The sequence below is a fragment of the Lacerta agilis genome, chromosome 15 (assembly GCF_009819535.1).
Source record: "Lacerta agilis isolate rLacAgi1 chromosome 15, rLacAgi1.pri, whole genome shotgun sequence".
In the NCBI taxonomy this organism is placed as follows: Eukaryota; Metazoa; Chordata; class Lepidosauria; order Squamata; family Lacertidae; genus Lacerta; species Lacerta agilis.
This window is the reverse complement of record NC_046326.1, coordinates 10,612,086-10,630,166: the sequence shown is the minus strand read 5'-3', so window position 1 is coordinate 10,630,166 and position 18,081 is coordinate 10,612,086. Positions and strand designations below refer to the sequence as shown.

The following is an 18,081-nucleotide window of genomic DNA, read 5'->3' as shown; positions in this document are numbered from 1 at the left end:
TCCCTTTACCCTTTAAGCTAATATGGGAATGCTAACTGGTCAATGAAAGACAAGACGTATCTTTTAGAAATAATTAAAATAGATTCTGGACCAGTTGTAGTTTCCTAACTGTTTTTTAACAGTGGTCCCACAAGGAAAGAGTGCAGTAGGTATCAAGAAAAGTAGCAATATAAATAAATGTGTATATGACTATAAATGTAGTAAAGAAATGCATAAGTTATAAACAGAACACACTGGTACTGTAGTTTCTTCTTTTGCCACAAACGCTTCCTTTACTTTACCTTCTCATATTTGCCTCTGTGAGCCAGCGAAGCCTTGGAACGTTCCCCAACAGGAGTTCGTCATAGTCAGCAAGCTGGTGCTTTGATCAATCATTAGCATCAACCTTCTGGTTTAATTAAGTCCAAAGAAAGTGACCTGGGGAAGGCAGGCTGGATGGCTTCATGTCAGAGCTGCAACGGGCAACAATGGTACTGTGTTAAAATGCATTAACGTTCACTTTACATTCCTCTCATCTCTTTAAAAGCTCCAAAATCTCTTGCATTACACAGACCTCTGGTCACTTGGCTGTGAAATGCATTCAGCCTGTAGCAATGGAGGCAATACAATTGCTTTAAATCCTGTTTAGAATTTCCAAAAGCCCTTTGGAAGCCCATAGTGATTCATTAGCCTTGTTCAGGCCAGCAACAATGGAGGCGACAAGGCATTTGCACCATGAATTTTTTCGGAGTTTTAGTCTGAGCGCTCCCTTTGTGCCCTTCTTTCTCAGCTTGTTGCCATTGCTATTTTACACACACACACACACACACACACACACACACCCTTTGTTTTATTTTACTCTGAAGTTTTCAACTCCTTTTCTCCATACTGCAGTGACAATCTGCTACTTCAGAGATCAACGCAGATGTTTTCTCTTAGTGCTACTACAGCTGTTGCCAGGGCTCTTCTTGCATTGCTTTGGTGACATGTTACAGGGCATGCTTGGTAGCGGCCTCTAGATTATGAAACCACTGTCTGCTTTCTGTTCAGTTGTCCTCCAATCTGGCTACTTTTAGGTGTGATGTGAAAACCTTTTTATCCCACCAGGCCTTTGGGGTGTTCATTTTTTTTTTTCTGTTGCCCTTGCTGGTGTTCGGTTCGGCTTGTTTTATATGTTTCTGGTGGGTTTTCTTGTTGTCGTTACTGTAATTCATAGGAGCCAGCTCCTAGGGACTGAGGTCCCTTTTGGGCCCCATAATAAAATATTTGAGGGGGTTGCGCCCCCCCCAAGTTGATGGACATTGCCATTCAAATAGTGTGTGTGCGCTGTGTTATGTGATCAATTATGGGGGCGGGACTTACCTCCCCTCTGCCCCATATTCAAGTTGGCACCCCTGCATTAATTATATATTTGTCGGCCACCCTGTGCTCCCTTTGGGAGGAAGGAGCAGAGTATAAACCCATTGAAATAGGTCACCATTGCATAGCTTCCCCCAACCATTATGTCAGAAATAATGCATTTCGCACAACCTAGAGAGGGGGGCTCTCATAAACTGATTTAGAAATGGTCCACTTTTATTATGTTTGGGAGTGACCAGTTTCAGGACGATGTGAGACTATATGCTTTATTTTCTGTGATTTCTTAGTCTGGCCTGTCTGCCTGGAAGCAATCCCTCTTGTGATCAGTGGGGCTTGCTCCCAAGTAGGTATGTACAAGATTCTGTCCTCTTCACGTTGGCCGTATTGAACCTCCATGTTCATAGATAGTGTGCTGGCAACAAAAAGAGAGGGATTTAATTCTCTGATTCTGGGCTTCCAAGAGACATCTGGCTGACCACTATTAAAAAAATTCTGGACCAGCTCAGGCTTTGATCTGATCCACCCAGCAGAGTATTTCCTATGCTCATCTTGAAAAAATGAATTTTCACACCAAAACATAGCAGGTACCTAGCACTTGTGGTTGGTAGTATTTGCATGCTAGGCAAGACTTATGGGGATCACTTTGCAGGGTGTTATCGCACAGGTGGGGGACTTTTGGCCCTCCAGATGTTGCCAGCCAGCGACTCCCGTAACCCCCAACCATTGTACATACTGCTTGAGACTGATTAGAGTTTAGTTCAATAAAACCTAGAGAGCCAGAAGTTCCCCACCCTGCTGTAATAGAACTGCAGCCTGAAGAGGGTAAAGTAAGCAACTCGGTGGGCTCGTGATCCTGCTCCTCTTAGCTGTGACCTTTTGGTCTCTTCCAACAGAGTCTCTTTGCATTGACTTTCTTGAGCAGAATAGGTTGGAAATGTTTGCCCACATTCCTGTCTCCCCTTCCAAGGCAGGCTTAGTACGTTTATAGTATAGCTTGAAACCAGCCTGACCTCTGTCTGTTTGCTGCAAAATACCTGAAGGGCATTTAGACCTCATAATCTACTTCTGAGGCATGGAATCCCTTTTCACTGCCAGGAAACCTTATACAGATACATTACCTACTCGAGGTATTTGCACAGGGGCCTTGCTCTTTATTTCTCTTTTAAACTTGGCACTATAGCACATTAACAGTGGACTCCATTAGGCATGGGGATAATTTCATTTATTCCAAGGAGCAATAATAGTTTAGCAAAAGCCACACGCGAAAAGAGAGCGCCCAGCCTAGTATCCATCAGCCAAACCACTTCTGTGCTGGTTGTACAATAAGTTCCGCTGGAGAATTCCAAGTATGGTTTGACGAAAATTAAGGACATGAAACAGATACCACCTTTGATTCTACTTTGGTGGGTGGAGAGAAGAGCAAAAGATAAATGCTACTATTAAAAGATCTGACTTAAGGGCTAAAAAGAGGCAGAGGAGTTCATATTCTGCTGACCAGTGTAGTGGTTAGAGTCACCTTCCCTAACCTGGTGCCCTCCAAATGTCGGACTACAACTCCCATCATCCCTGACCATGGGCTGTGTTAGCTGGGCTGATGGGATTTGTAGTCCGACATCAGGAGGACACAGGTTAGGTAAGGATGGGTAGCGTGTTCAATTCAAATTCTTACTCAGCCATGAAATTCACAGGGTGTTCTTGGGTCAGCCTTGCCTGCCTCGTAAGGTTGTTCTGAAGATAAAGGAGCGGGGAAGAAGTTTATATACTGCAATGAATTTGTTGGAGATAGACCAGGGTGAAAACACGAATAAAAATTGTGTAGAGAATAAGAGTTGCAACAGGTTAGGCCATCTGATCCCATCTATTATCTATATATATTTACCCCCATGGGTCAAATAGCAGTTTCTGGGGAAGCATGTTATATTGGGGAAATGGCATGTGCGGGGTTAAATATCCCCTTTCTCAGTGTCACAAACCTGATCTGTTTCTAAGGCCCTCTTTCATTTGTTTTTAAAATAGAACGTTCTGTTCACATATCTCCTGTGTCTTCATTGGCTTGAGTTTCCAGTGTTTAATAAAAACCTTTTTATACAAACACGCATCCATGACTAAAGAGAAGATTAAAAATGCTTCAAGAACAAATCAATGAACTGCAAAAGATTCTTGGAACTTCACAAACGCAAACATCATTTTGGCATAAACACAGTTCAACAGCTACATATAGAAGACAGGCTGGTGGCACTCAAATTTCCATATGGAATAGAATACAGAAAAAGTTGCTCTTTCATGCTCTGATATGCTTGCAAGCAAGGATGTAAGAAGGCATCAGTTTCTGTTCCAACCTGTATTCTTGCAACCAGCGCTGTTTCCGTTCTGCTACAGTTCGGCTTCTGCTAAAATGTACATTGTCTGTCTTGCTACTATGGCCCAAACTGACATAGTTATGTAACTGAATGCATTTCGACAGGAGGAAAAGGTCAAAAGCAGTGCAGAAAACAATGTGGTTATTTATGCAATGCTCGTGAACTTAAAAAAACCCCTAATGATTAGCAAATATCAGTTGCATTCACTTGTATGATTTCCATTCCTGACCTCGGGCAAACATGAGAATGGTGGCAATTTCCACTCGTGCATCCATTTCCTACAGAACTTTTCAACATCCCTACTTTCCAGCGACCCGTAGAAATGCTAGTGGAGTTCCCCGCTTCTCCTCCCAAAAGCAACCGCGTGTGCGTAATTAGATTTCTTTTGCCTTTAAACCTCTTGCTTTCCTGTCCTCTTCTTAACAGATGACTGCCACAGCGCAACAGCCGGCCAAAGCCCAGCCAGTACACATCAACACACCTTCAGCAGCCGCCAACACTCCTATCCCCAGCACTCCCATCGACCCTCAGGCACAACTGGAGGCTGACAAGCGGGCTGTCTACAGGTACAGAGGGATTCTGCTGCCAGGCTGCTCTTTAATGTCGCTTCCCATCCCTGTAGCGGCATGCTGAGATATTACTGGAATCTGGCCTGGGGCTAACTTGTCAGCGAGATGCTGCACAGAGGCTGCTTCTTAGCCGTCTTTGTCAATAGACTGAAAAAGACAGGTTCCAGTGCATGTTAAACTAGGTGAGCCTCAAGCTGGGGACTTAAAAGAGATTTGCTTTCTTTGTTGGAGCTGGAGTTAAATTACAGGCAACAGAATGGTGATGTGGCAATGAATGTTTTGAACGATGGAGGGGGAAAAGGCTTAGGGGCCCTGTCTGCGTGATCTGTTTCTTCTTTGGCAATGCAGATGCATTTTGATTCTGAATCAAAATGCTGAACACAGACCTAGTGTTGCACTTCTGTTTTAGGGGTCGGACATATTCAGAGCACTCAAAAGTAAGGTTGACTCCTGATTTAAAGAAATCTAAAAATTTCCTGGGGGTAGGTAAAGGTAAAGGGCCCCTGGATGGTTAAATCCAGTCAAAGGCGGCTATTGTATTTTAACATTCTGTTGGAAGACGCCCAGAGTGGCTGGGGAAACCCAGCCAGATGGGCGGGGTACAAATAAATTATTATTATTATTATTATTATTATTATTATTATTATTATTATTATTATGGGGTTGCGGCGCTCATCTCGCTTTCAGGCCGAGGAAGCCAGTGTTTGTCCACAGACAGCTTTCTGGGTCATGTGGCCAGCATGACGAAACCGCTTCTGGCGCAACAGAGGATTGTGACGAGTGCCAGAGCGCACGGTAACTCTGTTTACCTTCCCGTCGCAGCTGTACCTATTTATCTGCTTGCACTGATGTGCTTTCAAACTGCTAGGTTGGCAGGAGCTGAGACAGAGCAACGGGAGCTCACCCCATCATGGGGACTCGAACCGCCGACTTTCTGATCGGCAAGCCCAAGAGGCTCAGTGGTTTAGACCACAGCACCACCCGCATCCCTGGGAGTAAGCTCCATTGCATTCAGTAGGAACATGGAAAAGGGAGCCAGCACTCATCACCCCCACAAAGCAGACAAATGAGAAACAGGTATGCTCCATGGCCACCAGGTGAAAAGGAAGTTGGGTGTCAGTTGGAAATAAAACTGGAGAAGGGAGAAGGAGGATTAGTTGCCCTGCTGAAACCCTTTCCATCTTGTAGTATCCTGGAAGAAGTCATGGCTGACTGGAACCTGGAAGAGGAGCACGTTTTGTTGCTGGTCGGTCCCACTTGTCGATATCTAAAAGCACTCTTAAAACAATATTAAAACGTAAAGTGGTACCTTGGGTTAAGAACTTAATTCATTCTGGAGGTCCGTTCTTAACTTGAAACTGTTTTTAACCTGAAGCACCACTTTAGCTGCCACTGCGCTGCCAGAGCACAATTTCTGTTCTTATCCTGAAGCAAAGTTATTAACCTGAAGAGTTATTTCTGGGTTAGCGGAGCATGTAACCTGAAGCGTATGTAACCCTAGGTACCACTGTATAGCATAAAAATAACATCTTAGAGAAGAGCCTTCACCAGAGATGACATAATAGCAGTGGTAATTGATTGCATGCATATAATACTCATTTGCTTGAACACCACCAGTGATAACTCATTTCGGGGAATCGCTCTTTGCTTTCTGCACCCACTGCCGATTACCACTGGGCAGCCAATTGCCGGTGCGGTGCTTGAGTATGTCAACACTCCTGAAGGGGACTTGTGGTGCCAGCGTTATGCGAAAAATCCCCCTGCAAAGGAGCTGCGCAAGTGAGGCAGCCTGCGATTTTGAATCCTTTTGTAATTTTTGATTTCACACTGCATATTAGCAGTTTTGCGTTTTATATGTGAAGAAAGGAGCTCGAGAAAAGGGAAAGCAGAGACTTTCATGCAGGATAGAACAGTGGCGGGTGGGTTAGGGTGGCAGGGCAAGAAGAAGTGTGTTTGAATCGAAGCCTTGTACATCACACTGAGTGCCTAGAGGGGTTTCTTTTTGTTTTTTTGTTTTTTTTAATTAAAATTTCTTGCCTCTGGGTAGCATGACAGTTCAAAACCGCATTGGGGATTTTTCATTTCATGTCAATAAATTTAACAAGGCCCTATTCAATTCAAATTAAGGCTTAAGCTGTATCTTTTATGCTCTCCTCTTGGAGAGGACAGATAAAAAAAGAAAAATATATGTGGCACTTAATTTCTCGTCTCGCACCTGCATGCTGATGCGCCAACCCGCCCCCCCCCCCGCAGCCTAAGCTAGAAGAGAGCAGTAAGAGGAGACTGTGATAGCAGTAAGTTAGTGTTTGTGGTGATTGATGTGTTAGGAAAGATAATCACTTTCCACCAATCCAAAACTTCAGAACGACGTGCCTGGTTCTGAATGGAACTTGCAGGAGTGTCTTGTTTGCTACCTGGCCAAAGTACAACACAGTTTTGGAGAGCCCCTGTATAAGAAGCGGTACCTGTGTGTGCTTATTTTAATCTTCTCCTTCCATCCCCCTTTCCAGTTGCCCTGTGTCTACTAGACTGCAAGCCCATGAGCAGGGCTGGTGCCGTTGCTCCTAATTTTTTGTTCCTACAGATTTTAGATTTTTCCTAAAATTGTTGTTGCCTGAATGATTGTTCTGTGTTGGTCAGTGGGACATTGACTGTGGCTGGGTGGGTGGGTGGGTAGGAACAATGGAGAGGAGTAAAGGATGGGTTTTGTTGTTATTAAACAGAAAAATTCAGTATTTTAATAGTTAAAGTAACAATAATGATACAGTGGTGCCCCGCTAGACGGAAATAATTCGTCCTGCGAAAATTTTCGTCTAGCGGGATTTTCGTCTAGCGAAGCGGCAATGCAAGCCGCGCTTTCGCTAGACGAAAAAAAAAGACGAAGAGGCAGCCCCATAGACTTTTTCGTCTTGCGGGGCTGCCTTCCGCTAGGCGAATGCCTTCGTCTAGCGAGTTTTTCGTCTAGCAAGGCATTCGTCTAGCGGGGCACCACTGTAATGAGTGATGCTAATTGCAAAATAATCTTAACGTATGAGAAATATGGGTGTGTATCAGTGATATATCAGGAATATTTCTATCTCTTTTTCCTTACACTCACACATACACACACACACATATCAGGGCATAGTATGTCCATGCCTACAAGAGGCAACAGCAAAACTCAGTTGTGGCACACTTTATTATGCCCATCTCCTGTTTTGTTCATGCCACTTACTGAGTTGGCCTTTGATCTCTTCCATCTTCTGCCACTTTTCCCATCTGAAATACATTAGTTGCTATGGAAATGCGTCAAGGAGGGCCCATGCAACTCCCAAATGCAAAGTAAAGGCAGTTTAATAACTGGTGCCTTGGCCTGGAAAATGCTCTGGATTACTTAAGGCCATTACTGGTGTATGTGTCTAATTTGTGTACACTCAGCGATGTACTCCATAGAAGCAGCTACGGATAGGAAGAGATACACCACCATACCAGGAGATGCAGCCAAGGCAGGAGGGAACCCAGTTATGTGCAGCTTCAGAGAGACTTAAATCCGACAGCCAAATTCTCATTTCCTACTTCCTGGTTCTCATTTAGCTGAACTCCTTCGTTGAGCTGGCATACCTCACAGCAGAAACAATGCGCTGGTCGGAGCTGAGCAAGGAAGTCACCACTATAGGATCCAGGAGCAGCAAGAATAAGCTGAGATCCAAGAAAGGCTATCATGAGGCAAGCAAAGTTTCAACCTGATGTCAGGGGCTGGACTGAGGAGGAATTGTGGGGGCCGCCCCCCTTCTCCTGAACCTTCCCGAGAACAGGAGGACAGTATAGATTCAGAACAGTGGTTTGCAGAAGGGCATAGTTCAGAGGCTGCAGAGGGGAGAAGCTGGGAAATATTGGAAGAGGAACAGCAGGAAGGAGAAACACCAGGGGAGAGACAGCTGACAGACTCAGCGTCTTTGGAAAATATTCCTGACCCCTCCTCTCCCAGGACCAGGCGAGCATTGAGAGTAGGAGGACAGAAAGCTCAGATTAGCCGACGCAGGAGTGACATAGAATAGGAGAGATGCAGGGGGTGGGACTTTACTTGGAGCAACGCCATTATCTAGGGAAGACTGTATTCTTTCGTCTCTCTCTGTGAATAGTGAATAAAATTACTTGGTAAGAACTTTCATTGTTTTTCTGATCCTTGGCTGCCACCCTGGGAGGGATTGGATCTCCCAAAGCACAACACCTGAACAGAAAGCCTTTAGTGATTCTATTCCAGGCACTAGCAAACTTGGCCCTCCAGAAGTTTTGGGACTGCAACTCCCATCACCCCTAGCTAACAGGACCAGTGGTCAGGGATGATGGGAATTATAGTCCCAAAACATCTGGAGGGCCGAGTTTGCCTATGCCTGCTCTACCCTGTATCCCTATTGACTTACCGGTTGGGGCTATTGCATCTTTTAATGAGGCCCTTTCTATTTCACTGGCCATATTTGTGGTGCCAGCAGTCCTAGCTGTGATGATGGGAAGGGTACATGTGGCATGGTTGTTTGAGTGTGTATGGCAGCCCGCAAAAAATCCTTTGCGGGGCAACCACTATGCCACAGGAGCGGGTGACGGCTCTTAAGTGGTTTGTGCCTATTATGTGCTTAGTGGTGATGTAAGTCAGCTCGGACTCTAAAGAGCTGGTTGAGGATAACACATTTTTTGTCTACAGCGGTTTAATCTATTTCACCGTAATGGACAGAAGTGTTCTGCTTGTTTGTTTTTTGGCTGTTGTGGAAGTGATGCTGCCTGAAAGTAATAACTCATGTGCAGTCATTGCAACATTTAGCGGAACCCCCATTTATATCCGGAAGCTTTCTTCTGCCAGAGTGCACTCTTCGCTTTCCGTAGACATCCAGAGAAATGCACTTTCTGATAGATTTATGGTTAGTGCTGAAATTTACAACTCACTCAGTTGCGTGGGGATCATTTTCTATTTTATTTTCCTTTAATATCTAGTAAAAACAGCTTTTTTTCTTGGAGACAATAGAATAAAATGTTTCTGTTGGGAGCCTTTGGCTTTGAGGTTGTTCGCTGCTGAAAAAGATTCTGCCGGAAAACTCTCCTTCGTGGAGGTTGCAACAAACCTCAAAACCTCGCTTAGAAGTTCTTCGTTGATGCTTCGAAGATACGGTAGGGGTCCAAGCGCTGCCTCCCTTTATTCTGAAACCGGCACAATGTTTTCTGGAATAACTATCCCATTATTTTAAAGCTTGCACAAACATTTAGCACAGGAAGTGTGGGACAAAATAATTGAAAATGAATTGGGGCCTGTCAAGCAACTCCTCAGTCAACAAAATTCATTGGATTCAGTGTTTAATCAGGCCAGTTCATCACCCCAACATACTGTATTTTTTCGTGCATAATACACCCCCATGTATAAAACAACCCCTATTTTTTCGGACTGTAACAAAAAATGGGGGGGGGGGTTGCCCAAAGTTGTTGAGCTTTTCTTGGGGGGAGATTGCCCAGAGTTGTTGAGCTTCTAAGAAAATAATATTGTCTTATACACGAAAAAATACCGTACCCCCACAATGCTAAATCTTTCATTATCAGAGGCAACAACTCCCTGAAAAAATAAAGTCCACCTGACTTTGTTCTCTGCACTTCTCCTTTACTTGATTTTTAAACAGCCTTAGACTTAACCATTTCCTTAGTAGGCACTGGTGACCGTGAATTCTGTGCAGGCAACAGAGGGCTCCTGGCATAGATCTCCCCATTCTTTTCCCATTCGTCTGCCTGGTTTCCATGCTGACTGCACAGAAAGGTAAACTCATCCCGCACCCCTGCCCCCCGCACCCTACCAGCCTACTTGGGTGATTTTTATTATTATTATTAAAAAAGGAATATTATTAATTTGCTACGAGGCTAGTACAGTGGTGCCTCGCTAGACGAAAATAATTCGTTCTGTGAGTATTTTCGTCTAGCGAAGCACCAATGCAAATAGCGGTTTTCGCTAGACGGGAAAAAAAATGTCTTGCGAGGCAGCCCCATAGACTTTTTCGTCTTGCAGGGCAGCTTCCGCTAGACGAATGTCGTTCGTCTAGTGAGTTTTTCGTCTAGCGAGGCGTTCGTCTAGCGGGGCACCACTGTACTTCCCATTGCCATCTTGCCACGAAGGAGGGAGCACAGGTTAGTGATCTCTTGGTAGACCACTAAGAAAGAAAGAAAATGGCTATGTGGTGAACTTTTCAGAGCACAGCCCTGGCTTCGAAGGGGCATCACAGGACAGTTGTCTGAAAAAGACCAGTTTAAATATGAACAACCATTAGACGTGAGAGCAGGAGGGGTCTAGAAGCAGCGGCAGAGGAAGCCACTTGGGCACCTGGGGTGGGGCGAGCCACCAATGGGGGCCGGGCACACCGCGAGGCCTCCAGAGTCTGCAGCCGCCCTACAGCCGGGGGGGGGGCAGCCGGTGGACCGTTTGGGCAGCGCGAAGCCTGCATGTGCCCAAGCCACTGTGTGTCTCCCAGGATGGAAGCGTGGCTCGGACATGTGGCAGGCCCCACGGTGAGTGCTACCCGGTATTTTGTTAACCCCCCCCCCCTCAGTGGTTACAGCCTCCTGGAATTTTTGGTGGGAGGCTATGATTGTTTTAAATGGCATGATAGCGCTTCACTTGTATAGTGCAGTCTTGCCCTCTGCGGTGAAATGCATTGTATTTCTTTCTTTCTATTTAAATTTGTTTTTTTTAATAGATTTTTTTTAAAAAATTAAATATATATATAAATTCATTTTCATAGACTTACAAAATAATATCATTTTTTACTTGTAGACTAAGTTATGAGAGAGAATGAATGCCAGAGTTATTTCAATTGCATTATGATGTACAATAACATCTGGTGTTATTTAGGCTGGTGGACACGCAGGCAAGTAATAGTTTGTACCAGTAACAATTCAAAATTATGTGATTCAATACACATTCTTTTTATCATTATTTAAATATATCAAATTCAAATAGAGAAATAATAGTGGGTGAAGGGGGGGTGTTTCTTTCTGCATTATAGTAATTATTTTTGAATTTGCACCTTACATATTTATTTATTTATTTATTTATTTATTTGAAGAATTTTTCTCCTGCTCTTCAGCCATAAAATAAAACAAAGAGGCTTCGACGGGCTTACATATCGCTCAAAGAATCTAAAAAGAAACAACACCAAAGGAAAATGTATTGGGAGGGAGGAGGAAATTGGAAAACTCAGGTGGGCTGTGACTCTCGCCCCAGTTCTTGCAGACGCTGAGGGAGGTATTCGGCTTTTCAAACACTCCTGCTTGATTTCTTGTGCCATCTCTAATCCCCAAATTCCATCAATTTCAGTAGAATCTGTTTGCAACTAAATTGGCCTGAATCCAATAGATGTGTGTGCACTCCTGTGTGTGTGCAACAGATTGGAGTAAATTGTTGTATATGTCCCTGCTGGCCTTATAAACAATGAGTCACTGAGCATCTAAGAGACTTTTAATGTAATGTACATGCACTAATATATGCTAACTCTGGGACTTCTTGATCACGCTTGATGACAGATTTTTGGTATTATGTTCTCTAACTATTGTGGGGTGGCGGGGAAAAATGAGGCAGATTAAAAAGGGCATGAAAAATGTTACTGCTGGGATAATTATGTGGACTGACCAAAAAGCCATCAAATTGAGAGCTGGAGGAGAAATTCTGCGCTATCCAGGTGGGGCGGATCAAATCAAGGCCACAGGACTTTACGTGCTTAATGCTACCCATGTTGTTATGCGTACTTAAGTGTCCAGACATCATTGCCAGTCCTAAACCTTCCACAGCCCAAAAGCAATGAATGCCTGGAACATCCAAACAGTTCTTTCCCCCCTAAATAAGAACTATAAAATTGATTGAAATCAGATTGGGTTAAAGGTAAATGACCCCTGACTGTTAAGTCCAGTCACAAACGACTCTGGGGTTGCGGCGCTCATCTTGCTATACTGGCAGAGGGAGCTGGGGTTTGTCTGCAGACAGTTTTTCCGGGTCATGTGGCGAAACAGAGCAGTGCATGGAAATGCCGTTCACCTTCCCACCGTTGTGGTACCTATTTATCTACTTGCACTTTGACATGCTTTCAAATTGCTAGGTTGGCAGGAGCAGGGACCAAGCAACGGGAGCTCACCCCGTCACGGAGATTCGAACCGCCGACCTTCCGATCGGCAAGCCCTAGGCTCAGTGGTTTAGACCACAGTGCCACCAGCCCCACAAATAAGCTGGAGGATGTTGGTAAATGGCAACATGTCCATGTAAGAAAAGTGGGAATCTAGGGAAATTAGTACAGATTGTGATGGTGATGAATTAACTAAAGGTGGCTCTGCACTAGGAGTTTAGCATGGAATTGCCATGCTTCTGTGGGGCATCTACAAGAATTTGGCATCAAAATGTTGGGCCATTGCTTTCCGCCTGTGGGACTTCCATCTTCCCCTGCCCACCTTGACTGCTGAAAATCTTACATTTTCTTTTTTAGACAGAATGGAATAATCACCGCAAAGATAGATCACATTAGTGCTACTCTGCCGTAGTTTTCAAGAGGTGTAAACTATAACCTCTGGAACATCTGTTTCAGTCAGCGCCATTTTGTATCTCTGTGTGTGTAACCCATCTTTTAGAGTAGAGTTAATATGTTTCTTTCGGTTACATTAAAAAAAAGAATCACACCATAGTGCTTAAATGAAAAAGTGTTATGGCGCTAATTAAAAAAATATTATTTTGTCTTTTTTATATATAAAAAACCCCACTGCTTCTAGGTCACAATCATTTGTGAGCTTTGGATTTGCGTGAAAAGTTTGTAACACTGAAAAACTATTTTTTTTATTTTAAAAAAATCCAACAGAGCTTTAATTTACTGATTTTTTTTAACGTGCTTTGGCACAAATGTAAAAATCAGCCTTAAAATGGCTGCTGAGGTGAACTGTGACTTCTCCATCCGTACAGCTATGTCATACCCACTGCAGCAGACAGAACATAAGGGGGCGGACACACCAAAATAACTGGAAACTCAGTTGCAATTCTGCTTGTAGCTTACAGCAGAAGAGCAATGACTGGATAGTGCTAGGAGGAGGCCGAGTGTGGAGCTGAGCATGACGCAGCTTCAGTGACTGGCTCCTCCAGACGGTGCAACGGCGCATGTGTGACATCACACACACACAACACGCGTGGTATCACACACACACACACTCAACACACATGACGTCACACACACATGCCGTGCCCCCTCAGTGCTGAGGGCAACTTGGCACCTCTGCTTCTGGGAATGTTCTGTTCCAAGTTACTTCATCCTTTGTGGCACATACACAGGACAGGACTTTTTCAGTAGTGGCACCCAGGCTCTGAAAGTCCCTCCAAGACTCTTCCAAGGCTCTTAGTTCCTCCTCACTCCTTAGAAAGATCCAGGGATTTTTTTCCCCCAGCCAGAACTCACCGGAACTCAGATCTGGCACCTCTCAGGTGGGCGCCATTGCCATTATAAGAGAACAAGGGAAACATTCATGGTGAGTCAAATCAGGATCAAATCAGAAACCTGGGTGGCTTCTCTAAATCAGGGATGTCCCTGAAAAATAGGGACACTCGGAGGCTCTGTTAGGATGAAGTGAAGATTTTCCTCCTCGTGGCATCATGAGCTGTTGACAGGCTACTGACATTTGTGTTTCCACTGGCAGTAGCCAGCATAAGATTAGTCTTTATTAAATTTCTATAAAGCGCCCCCAACATTTTGCCATGACTGGTGCTAATGGCAGGGCTTTGGATATAGCGGCACACCAATCAGCCCGGCCCCACTACTCCCCCAAATGAGAGCTAAGGTTGTTCCTTTAGTTCCTTGTTGTTGTTGTTGTTGTTGTTGTTGTTGTAGACCCTGGGAGGGAGAAAGGGGCTGTGAGGGCCAGGATAGAGAATGGGGCTGACATATGACCCTGCGGAGGCATCTAGTAGGCTGGGGAGATCTCTACCTGGGTTGGGAGAGCATAAGGGAAAGAATAATGGGGAAGTTCCCATGGGGGGGGGTGGATTTCCCTTGCCTTGTCCCAGACCAGTCCCATCCTTTCATCAGTTCCTGCAGTGCAAGGCATGGGCTCCACCTCTGGGGCTTTCAGTGAGGCCAGCTCTGGCTTGTCCATTTTGCTGTGCTAAGTCGTGCCTGCAGGAGGCATATTGTTGTTGTTGCTGGACCAACGTCTTTGCTTGTATATGTAGCACCTGCTGTGCCTTTGAACTGCATTTTGCACCAATCTGAGCGGTGAAGAACCAGTTCTTCTTCAAGTTGGATCCAGGACTATTGCTATGAGTGTTAAACTGGAAGCAAAAAAAACCAGCAGCATATAAATAGTTGAATAAATAATACCTTCTTGCAGGTAAGATCAAGCACCGGGGGTGTGGGTGGAATTTTGCTCTTTAAGAAAGGGGCAGTAGCTCAGTGGCTAAGCGTAGACTTCGCTTGCAGAACATCCCCGGTTCAATCCCTGGTATCTGCAGCTGCAAGGTTTGAGTAATCCAGATATGGAAAAGGCCTGAGACACGGGTTTCAGTCTATGTTGCTAACCTCATTTGGTTTCGCCACACGGCACAGTGCCTGTAAACAGTTAGCAGTGGTAGTCATGCAAATCACACACACTTTATAGTTGAAGAAGGAGCAGCTCAGATCCCTCTGCGCCAATCTGTGATAAATGAGCAGTGCGGATCCAGCTGCCCCGTGGATCTGCAAGAGTATGCAACTGGTAGGTGAAAGACAACTTCCGGCTCCCGAACTAAATACCAGAGTTAATGCCCTGCTAAATTATTTTTTCTGTCTGTTAGCGCCGGCTGTAAAAGCCGAAACGCCGAGTCCCTTGCACTCGGCAGAGGCTTCCAAGGTTGCTCATGGGGGAAGGCAAGCACTGCCCGGCAGTCAGACCGCGGTACAGTTGGTTGGTTCTCTAATTGAGGTCGGCTTTCCCGGCCAAGGTCACTCGGAAGAAAATGGTTGAGTGGCTATGAAGTTACTGCTCGGGTTTATAGTGTGTCGGGAGTTTTATCACCCATAAAAAGAACTTTGCAAAATTATTTCTTCCCCCTTGCTCTGCCTCCACAAAACATGTTTCCAGAGCCCTGCTATTCAGCGAGATGTCTTTCAATTTCATCATGCGTGACGGTTTCTTCTTCGCAACCTTTTCATATTCTAGAAGCTGAGATTTTCCTTGCCGGTTTGGGCAAAGCAGGAGCAGAAATGCTGTGAAGATATTATTTTTACTACTACTACTACTACTACTACTACTACTACTTTCTTAGCCTCCACAAAGCAGACTGAGTCCCTTTCTCTCCAGAAAACGTACATAAAAATGGTTTCTGCCCTGCCGTGAAAAACAAAAACTAAATAAAACCTGAATCTACATTTCTTTCTCCTACATGGAAGGATTAAGAAATGATGCAGAGCCTAAGTAGTGTCATTGACATTCATGAGTAGGGAGGATCCGTCTCCTTCTTCACATAGGACAGGTCTCTCTTTCAAAGAGTTCTCTGTTCGAAGGGCTGCCCTGTCCAGTTCTGGTTTAAAATTAAAGATCCTTAAGAAGGGAGATCAGGAGGCATCTAGAATTTGTCCATCCACAGTGAGCACCTGGAGACAAGGCTGAGGAGGCACACAGGTCACTTGGTCACAGTTTTCCCCACCACGCGGAGATGTACCATGGTTTCTATTTAAATTATAGTAATTAGTTCTGAAGTATGCATCTATACATACAAATTAGCGCCCCCAAATCTTACGCAAATGGCGGTCCCTTTTTTGGATGTTTTTCCTCTTTGGGGGCTCTGTGTAAATGGCCACCCTATCTGTGTTATGTTGTTGTTTAGTCGTTCAGTCATTCAGTCGTGTCCGACTCTTCATGACCCCATGGACTAGAGCACGCCAGGCACTCCTGTCTTCCACTGCCTCCCACAGTTTGGTCAGACTCATGTTGGTAGCTTCGAGAACACTGTCCAACCATCTCATCCTCTGTCGTCCCCTTCTCCTTGTGCCCTCCATCTTTCCCAACATCAGGGTCTTTTCCAGGGAGTCTTCTCTTCTCATGAGGTGGCCAAAGTCTTGGAGCCTCAGCTTCAGGATCTGTCCTTCTAGTGAGCACTCAGGGCTGATTTCCTTCAAAATGGATAAGTTTGATCTTCTTGCAGTCCATAGGACTCTCAAGAGTCTCCTCCAGCACCATAATTCAAAAGCATCAATTCTTCGGCGATCAGCCTTCTTTATGGTCCAGCTCTCACTTCCATACATCACTACTAGAAAAACCATGGCTTTAAGTATACGGACCTTTGTCGGCAAGGTGATATCTCTGCTTTTTAAGATGCTGTCTAGGTTTTTCCCCTGATTCAGGCCTGATTTCCTTCAGAATGGATAGGTTTGATCTTCTTGCAGTCCATGGGACTCTCAAGAGTCTCCTCCAGCACCATGGATCACTGCCTTGTCGTGGCGAAGGGGCTTGAATAACGCAGAGAAGCTACGAGCTATGCCATGCAGGGCCACCCAAGATGGACAGGTCATAGTGGAGAGTTTTGACTTAATGTGATCCACCTGGAGCAGGAACTGGCAAGCCACTCCAGTATCCCTGCCAAGAAAACTCCATGGACAAAGACTACAGGCATTTGCGTTATACGTGGTGTTAAATATGTCCCAACAGCTCTGGCAAAAACAAGTCGCTTAGCACTACAGTACTTCTCTATGGAGAGAGGTGGTCAGCTCATGAAAGCTCATCATATATATTGAAACAGAGGGGCTGTTCACATCAGAATGCATGTGCCCATACACTTCAACTGTCTGGGTAATGGGGACATCCCTTTTTTGCTCAAGAGCACAGCAGCCATTTTGGGTTCTGCAATCTTTGCACTCAGCTCTTGACCCCAGAAAGCACTTTTCAGGGCTGCAATCTCGCACGGTGCCCTAAAACCACATGCTTTTGGGTGCTGTGCTCTCATGCAAGAGCATGGTCCTGAAAAATGTGGGTCTTTGTGGGCCATGATCTCACACGGGCCATTTGACTTCTGGGAGAGCATCCTGTTTTGTTTTGTTTTTGTTTTTGTTTTGTTTTTGCTTCGACGTGTTGGAGGGCACGATGTGTGTAGACTCTACCTTATAACACCAGTCCTAAAGGATATACACTGGTTCCCAGTACATTTCCAAGCACAAGGTGGTGACCTTTAAAGCCCTAAATGGCCTTGGCCCAGTATACCATCGTTCAGCTTGGACACTGAGCTGCAATACGGCCGCAGTTTATTCATTATTTGGCCTACAAATTTTCAGACCTCGTTTCACAGTCATTTATCCCGAGGTAACAGTCCCTGAACCTCATTTAAAACCTCTGGCTTGCTGCAATGTTCAAGGGGTATATGAGAGGTGATTGGTGAGTCAACAATCCCTGCCAAATGCTCTTGACTTGACTCTCATGGTTTTTTTTTACATGGGATGAAAAAATATTCAAAATAGTGATGGCTGGCTGGTGGCCCACGAGCCAAATCTGGCCTGCAAAGCAATTTTATCAGGCCCTAATTATATGGGAACCTGATAATTCTTGGGGATGGCATTCAGATTCCATAAAATGACACAGTGACCTGAAAATGACACAAAATAAATCAACAAGCATGCTGTGTGGCTTCAACATCCTTGTTTGTGGTACGGATGGGGTTTTATGCCGGGATAACAGCCCCTGGGCTAATAATCCTCAAACAGCATCCTCCCCCCCCCCTTCCGTATGAAATGAGAACCCTGTTAATAAATCGGGGGGGGGGGGTTAATTACCTGTCACAACATTGCAGTTTTAATGTGGGGCATGGTTTA

General features: G+C 44.9%; 1 protein-coding gene across 3 annotated transcripts in view; it reads left to right on the top strand.

Moving 5' to 3' along the window:
* The window catches only part of PKNOX2 (PBX/knotted 1 homeobox 2), a 283,944-nt gene that overhangs the window by 177,030 nt on the left and 88,833 nt on the right, over nucleotides 1-18,081 (top strand). For all 3 annotated transcript variants that reach the window (XM_033172676.1, XM_033172677.1, XM_033172678.1), the window contains one exon: nucleotides 4,125-4,264. In XM_033172676.1, the coding sequence (XP_033028567.1) occupies nucleotides 4,125-4,264 (140 nt within the window). The remainder of the gene's footprint in view (nucleotides 1-4,124; nucleotides 4,265-18,081) is intronic.